Genomic DNA, 7,934 nt, shown 5'->3' on the forward strand with positions numbered 1-7,934 from the left:
GGTGTGACTGGGCCCTTAGAGACAACAGCAGAGCAACACAGGGCGGGCCGTCAACCCGCCTGCTCGTGAATACGGATAGTCAACGCTGCTGTCTGCACTGCCCCGCTGCTGCCTGCATGACCCTATGTGCCTGCTTGACCCCATGATGCCTACATGGGGCTTGCTGCCTGCTTCCCCCTCTAGATCTGCTGCCTACATGGGGTTTGCTGCCTGCATGCCACCTTGTTGCCTGCATGTCCCTATGCTGCCTACATGGGGCTTGCTGCCTACATGACCCTGCCCCTGCCTGCACGATCTCCGCTCTTTCACTTTCTCTTTCTCTCCTCTCTCTCACACACACACACGCACACGCACACGCACGCACGCACGCACGCACGCACGCACACGCACGTGCACGGCGTAAGAGTAAATCTTATCTGTGAGGATACCTTCGTAGATAGATCGCTATTTTGCGAGGCCAGCCGAGCGTGTTAGCTGTGGAAAAGACAACAGCGAAAGTAGGAGATAAACTAGACGGGAATAGAGAGGGAGGGAAGCCGGGGAGGAGAAAACATGAAAGAGGGAAGGGTGGGTGGAAGGTAAAAGACGCCGGGGAGGAGGGAACATGGAATTCGAAGGAGGAAGGGTGGGTGGGTGGATGGACAGAAACTGCACGCACGCACGCATATATATATATAATGGCAGCAGCAGCAGCAGCAGCATCAGGCGTCCCTCATGTATATATCCATTAGGCGGTCTCGATTGACCGCTCTACGCTCCGTAATGACGTATAATTGAGCGTGAGTGGTCAGCGATAACGTATAGTGGCCGCTGCTGCTACTATCCCGCCTCCAGTGACCACAGGTCGCCCCCTCCCTTCCTCCTCCCTCCCCCGCAGCTGCGGCCGCCCCGCTCCCTCCCGCAGCTCCGCCCGCGCCACGGCCCGCCGGAGGGAGGGAGGTGATGGAGGCATGGAGAAGGAGGAGCGATGATAGGGAGGGATGAGGAAATGTTGAATGAGGATGGTGGGAGGGAGGGAAAGGAGGGATCGGAGGGAGTTGAGCAGGTTGAGGTGGTGAGCGAGGGAGGAAAGGGAGGAGGAAAGGGAGGGAGAGAGCGGAGGGATCGGAGGCGTAAGATGGGGAGGGAGGAGGGAGGGACCGGAGGGAGTTGGGCAGGGCAGGTGGGGAGGAAAGGAGGAAGGGAGGGAGAGACGGAGGATGTTGTGAGCGAGGTGGGAGGGAGGGAGGGAGGGGAGGGTACGGAGGAGTTGAACAGGGATAAGGTGGGGGGGAGGAATGGGAGCGAGGGAGGGAGAGACGGAGGGATTGTTGTGAGGCGAGGGTGGGGAGGGAGGTAGGGAGGACGGAGGGAGGTTTGAAAGGGAAGGTGGGGAGGGGAAGGAGGGAAGGTGGTTGCGAGGAGTGAAATGAGAGGGAGGGTGGTAAGGAGGTAAGGACAGGTAGATTTGGTGTGTGCGTGTCGTTCGTGCGTGTGTGTGCATTGTTGGCGTCTGTGAAGTCTGTGCGCGCCGCGTGATCATGAAAGTGTCGAATGATCTTCATATGCCGCTACTATATTTCCTCTCCCCTATCCTCCTCCCCTTCTCCTCCTCCGTCCTCCTCTTCACTGCCTGTCCTTGCCACGTCGCATTCCGTCGTAATTATAGTCATAATTCAAGCACATTGGTTTCAGCAGCGCATCGTATTCTTACACTCGTCATAAAAAATTTAAATTAACCATACAAAAGTTTAAATTTTGCAATCCCAAGGCAGGACGGGAAATATCAACCGCACGCAAAAACTCCCCCCCCCTCTAAGTTCTCTCTCTCCTCTCTCTGCTCTCTCTTCTCCTCTCAGCGACACGCACGCACGCAGCGTCACGCACGAACGCCACGCACGCACGCATCAGACACACGTCGCACCCACTTTTCATCATCTTTGTACGCCGCACCACGCCGACTGCACGCGCACACACACAACACACACACACACACACTTCACTCGCACGCCACATTTTCACACGGAATCTCGGATGCCGACCCGGATTAAGATTGGCGTGTGGCGACAAATTCTTCGTGTGCGCGACACCGTACATTAGGCTAGACACTCTTCAGCGCCGTCATCTCCTCTCCCGCGTCTTCTTTCTTTCTGTTCTTTCTTTGTCTCTCCCTCTCTCTCTTCTCTCTCTCTCTCTCATCTATAATATAGATAATATCCTATATAATATATATAGATATATATTATATATCCCTCTCTCCTTCCGATGCTTCTTTCTCTCTTTCTTTATTTCTGTCTGTCTCTCTCGCTCTCTCTCTCTCTCTCTCCCGCTCACTTCTCCCTCCTTTTCCCGCTGTCTTTCTTTCGCGCTCTCTCTCTTCTCTCTCTCTACGACTGTTACTAGGCGCCCCACAACATCATCACAGTACGCAAGGCACTGCACGTACTCGACATCGAACAGCACGCACACGCACCACGCACGCACCACCATAACGATCCGCACGCGCGTCCAAGCACGCGTTGCAGCAAGAATGCCGCTCTTGATTTCCTGCAAGTCCCCGTATCTATTTAAAATATTTACTCTCGCCGATCCACGGCGACGAGCAGCAGCCACGAGCAGGCGCGGGGCAGCAGCAGTTTGGCAGCGATGGAGTATAACGCCATAGTGGATCCCCAACACCATAGACACTTGGATCGTTTCAATAAAATATAATGCTAAATAAATACGAAATCTATTTACTACCAAATTCTTTAATGTTTCTCTACTCCCTCTTCGCCTATTATGCCGAACAATTGTCCTGTAAATCCGATCAAATGCCCTATGCACCACACAATGTTACTACGCGCCCCACGTGCTGCCCGTCACACGGACACCATAATATATAGACTGTGCCTGTGGTGTATAACTGATATGCTACAGTGAGCGAGAAAGAGAGAGCGGGAGGGGGAGAGGGGAGGGAAAGAGAGAGAGAGAGGGGAGAGACGGGAGAAGATGAGGGAGATAGAGGGGGAGGGAGAAATAGAGAGAGAGGGAGAGATAGAGAGAGGGGCGCGAGAGAGAGAGAGGGAGAAAGAGGGGGAGAGGAGAGAGGTGAAATGAAACAGGGGAAAAGGGAGAGAGGGAGAGATACGAGAGAGCAGAGAGAGAGAAAAAAAAAAGGCAGAGAGAGATAGATAGAGAGAGAAAGAGCCGAGAGAGGGCAGGAGAGAGAGAGAGAAAAAGAGAGAAGAGAAGAAGAGAGAGAGAGAGAGAGAAGATAGAGAGAAAGAGAGAGAGAGTAGATGTAGAGAGAATGAGAGAGAGGAGAGAGCAGCAGGCAGCCAGCAGCAGCAGCAGCTAGCAGGAGGGAGGGGGGAACATGTGGATAGCGATTAACGGGCATTTACAGCCGTCCAAGCAAAATACACACACATTTTGATGTTTCACTACTCCTAACGTGTATACACTTACACACACACATACATACATACACACGTACACGTATCACTACGTTAAACACCGTCACATTCGACAGTATACATGCAGTCACGGCCAAACACACGTATAATATATATATATATAATATATATATACACCAACAACGCATAAATATATATATATATAAGCACACGCACACAGAATGGCAATGCACACACTTTGCGCACACACGGGCGTATCATACCGACGTCACGCGGCGCCACATGCACCGAGTTCACGCGCAGCTGCGCACTCGCACGCACTGCACGCAATCACGCTACGCACCACAGCGACGGTCTGACACGCAACGCACGCACCACGCGACCCACGCACGCACGAGCACCACCACTACACACACACACGCACGCATATGCAACACAGACAAACATGGGTTACCAGTAGTGTGTATGGGGGAGGCTACGATGTGCACGACTACTGTGACCAATTCCCGCGGGAACAGACAACGGGGATCGCACTGCTATGACAGCTGTCTGCCTAACACTGCTACGCTTGGCTGCTACTACTGCTGCTGCTACTGCTGTGCTACTGCTGCCTGCACTGCTTTTTTGCCTGGCCTTGCTACTGCTACTGCTACTATACTGCGCTGCTGCTGCTGCTATACTACTAGCTACTATAGCTGCATGTGGTGGCTACTAGTGCTGCTGCTACTGCTGCTGCTGGCTACTACTGCTGCTAGCTACACTGGCGCTGCTGTACTGCTTGTAGTACTACTGCGTGCGCTACTGCTGCTCTGCTGGCGCTGCTGCTGCGGCTGCACTACGCTGCTGCTGCTGCACTTGCTGCTGCTGCGCATCACTGCTACTATATGCTTGCTACTGCTAACTGGCTGTAGTACACTACTCTCTCTTCTCCCCCTCTCTCTTGGTCGCTCTCGCCCATCTCTCTTCCCATGCCTCTCTTTCTCCATCTCTCTCCCCCTATCTCTCTCCCTCTCTCTCTTCCCCCTCTCTCTCGCTCGCTCTCTCCGTTTGCTCGACCCATCCGAAAACAGATACACAATAAACAAGCGCGAGAGCAGATGTTTTTCGCGTGGAAAAACACACGAGCACTCGCCTCACGTCGCCCTGGTGATGCATCATCATCATCATCATCATCAACGTCATCATCATCATCGTCATCATCATCATCAGTATCAGCAGCAGCAGCAGCAGCAGCTCCTCCCCTCATCATCATCATAATCAGCAGCAGCAGCATCATCAGTATCAGCAGCAGCAGCAGCTCCTCCCCTCATCATCGTCATCATCATCAGTGGCATCATCATCATCATAATCAGCAGCAGCAGCATCATCAGCAGCAGCATCATCGTCATCATCCTTACCATCAGCTTCCTCAGCATCAGCAGCATCTTCCATTCTGCCCCAACTCGCGCCGCGCGACCCCGCCAGTGTCTCCGCCTCGCTGCTCAGCATCCCCGGTGGAGCAGATAGGAAGGAGGGCTTCATCGTGATTCACCGCTCTCCAGCATCCACGCTTCTCTTCCCCACCTCTCCCGCGCTTTCTCTCTCTCTCTCTCTCTCTCTCTCTCTCTCTCTCTCTCTCTCTCTCTCTCTCTCTCTCTCTCTCTNATGTTCACCCGAATTTTTGTCCTACTCCCTAGTATCAACCCCCTTCCCGAAATATCTCCCTGGCTCGTCGCGCGTGCGTCGCGCGCACGCGCTCTTGCTCTCTGTCTGTCTCTCTCTATCTCTCTCTCTCTCTCTCTCTCTCGCGCGCGCTCTCTCTCTTTCTCTCTATCTCTACCGCTCCCCCTCTCTCTCTGTCGCTTTCTTTCTCTCTCTACCTCTCTCCTCCTCCTCTGCCCCCTCCTCCCCCTCCTTCTCCTCCTCCTATCTCCCATATTTCATACTATTCCATATTATATAGGTGTAGTCCTATTTCCCCGTGACGTAACTCAATAGCAGCAGTAGTAGCGGCGACGGCGGCGGCTTCTCTTTCTCTCTAGTCCGCGGAGAGCATTGAAATTCCAACATTAAACGCACAAATTAAAATCGCGGGCAATTACTCACAAATCGCAACTTAATTGGCGGGCGTCAGAGACCGATGGCGCTAGTCGCGTGCGTGCGTGCGTGCGTGCGTGAGCGTGTGTGTGTGTGCGTGCGCGTATGTGCGCGTGCGTGTGTGACCGAAGCCCCACGCCCGCATCCATCCGTACAGGGATGCTGAGGATACGCCCGCATCCATCCGTACAGGGATGCTGAGGATACGCCCGCATCCATCCGTACAGGGATGCTGAGGATACGCCCGCATCCATCCGTACAGGGATGCTGAGGATACGCCCGCATCCATCCGTGAGCAGGGATGCTGAGGAGGATGACAGAAACCCCACGCCTGCCACAGTAAGCCATCGCTTCACATATTCCCCCAATCGCCCCATCGTTGTCATCTGCATATGACAGTAAAATAATAACCACAAACTAAACCACGGATTATCAATAGAGCCCACGGGCCCACAAATGGACCCACGCATGGAGGCGTGTGCGGGGCGACGGGGGTCCGTCAGGGGTGAGGGAGAGCCGCGACGAGGCCAGCGAGAGATAGCGGGAAACCACACCATAAGCTTGTCACCCTGAGAATGTGAGAGAGGAAGACGCAGAACGCTTCGCTGGGAAGAGAAGCTCGAATGCCTTGCGGTGGAGCGACTCCCCTTCTCCCCCTCTCCTCACTCAACCTCTTCCCTCCTCTCGCCTCGACCCTTCTCTTCCTCTCAACATCTTCCCTTCATCCCTCCTCTTCCCTTCTCCTCCTCTCCCGCTCTCCCACCTTCGCCTCTCTCCCTCTCCTCTCCACCCTCTCCCCTCTCCCCTCTCTCCACGTTCCCCTCTCTAGCAGACCTTGCCGAGAGCCAGCCAAACTCTCTGCCTGGCTGCTTATCAGGCAATTACGCTCATACACCTCGCTGTCACTTATCCTTAAGGTATTACCCCGCTCATAAATACTCGAGGACGGACGTACGGACGGACGTGCGTATATGAAATCACGGGCCCTTTGTCTTCCCGCCGCGATACGCACGGCGTCTGAGTTCTCATCCCCTAGGAGGCGCCACCAGCGTCATCGCGTGCAGTATAGACGGCGCCACTTGTCCGGAATATCGACGCAGCGCTCGCAGGGAAGCAGCAGGGTGTAGTCGCGAGGGGGAGGGGAGGGGAGGGAGAGGGAGGGGAGGGAAGGTGAGGACATAGGGTGTGGGGGGATGTGTGCGTATGTGTGTGCGTGCGTGCGTGCGTGCGTATTCGTGTGGGCGTGTGTGTGTGCGTGTGTGCGTGTGCGTGTGGGTGTGTGTGTGTGTGCGTGCGTGCGTGCGCGTGTGTGTGTGTGTNCACATATATGTACAAGCATAGATATAGTTATATTGATACATATAAATACATGCGCACACTCGTATACACACGCACGCACACACACACGCGCACACACATTCGTACACGCACGCACGCACACACATATAAGGAAATCGCGTACATACCTGTGAGATGAGAGCGGACAGCAAGCAGAGATGACGTCATCACAGCGGCAAACGTCATCATCCGTCGACCGGAAAAGAAACGCGAAAGAAACGAGATAGAATTAGCGAATGTAATAATAATGTAACATAATATAATAACATAATAAATATAATATATATATATATATATATATATAATAATGATAATACTTCGCGAGATTTCTCGTGTTTTGATGCAGGAGAGAAGGAGGGGTATCGTGTGGGGGAGGGGTGGCGGACGGAGAGGGGGAGACTATACGGGGTGTATACTGTATAGCATCCACGACCTTGAAAACATTTCCCTGCGAGAAGCCCTGAAGATGCGGAGGACGGTGACAAAAAGGAAGAAAAAAGAACGAGAAGAAGAAGAAAGAAGAATAATGAAGAATAAAGAAGAAAAAAAGAAGACCACGAATATGACCGATATTAAAGAAGAAAATAAAAATGAGGATGAAGAAGATAACTATAGAAGGAAAAGAAGGAGGAGGAAGAGGAGGAGGCGGAGGATGAGGAGGAAGCCGTCAGTACTAAGCGCTATGTGCGCACGCAAGAAGAAGAATGAGGAGGAGGTAGAAAAGACGGAGGAGGAGGAGGAGGGGGGGAAGGAGGAAGAGAAGGAGGAAGAGAAGGAGAAGGGCAGGATAAGGAAGAAGCAGTCCGCACGTGTGCAAGAAAAATGAAGAAGAAAAAGGAGGAGGGGAGGAGGAAGAGGAGGACGCCTTCCGTGCTATGTGTTATGTACACAGACAGACGGGCGGCTGCCCCGCTCGCGCGCGCGGGGCCCCGCGCGTGTTTTGGATAGGTACACGAAACAACAAGCAGCGTGTTTCCCTAAATAATTCGCACATGCAATCATTGCGACATACAAACAGTGATTCCATGATCATTGACCCCTCCCGCGTGGCTGTGTCAGAGAAATCGCACATGTCTCTCCCTCCCACCCCCATACCACCCACCCACCCCCGCACGCGCATGATCGTCCCCCTCCCCCCCCCGT

At 53.5% G+C, this 7,934-nt stretch overlaps 1 protein-coding gene across 1 annotated transcript; it reads right to left on the reverse strand.

The window, feature by feature from the left end:
• Positions 1–966: 966 nt before the first annotated feature.
• Positions 967–1,131, reverse strand: LOC106819665 (the record flags this gene model as incomplete). Its single annotated transcript, XM_014824263.1, has 2 exons — positions 967–1,020; positions 1,090–1,131. Coding segments are annotated over 2 exons (96 nt in total), but the record flags the coding sequence as incomplete, so codon positions are not given.
• Between the last annotated feature and the right edge of the window lie 6,803 nt (positions 1,132–7,934).

The sequence above is a fragment of the Priapulus caudatus genome, unplaced genomic scaffold, assembly GCF_000485595.1.
Source record: "Priapulus caudatus unplaced genomic scaffold, Priapulus_caudatus-5.0.1 Scaffold3972, whole genome shotgun sequence".
Lineage (NCBI taxonomy): Eukaryota > Metazoa > Priapulida > Priapulimorpha > Priapulimorphida > Priapulidae > Priapulus > Priapulus caudatus.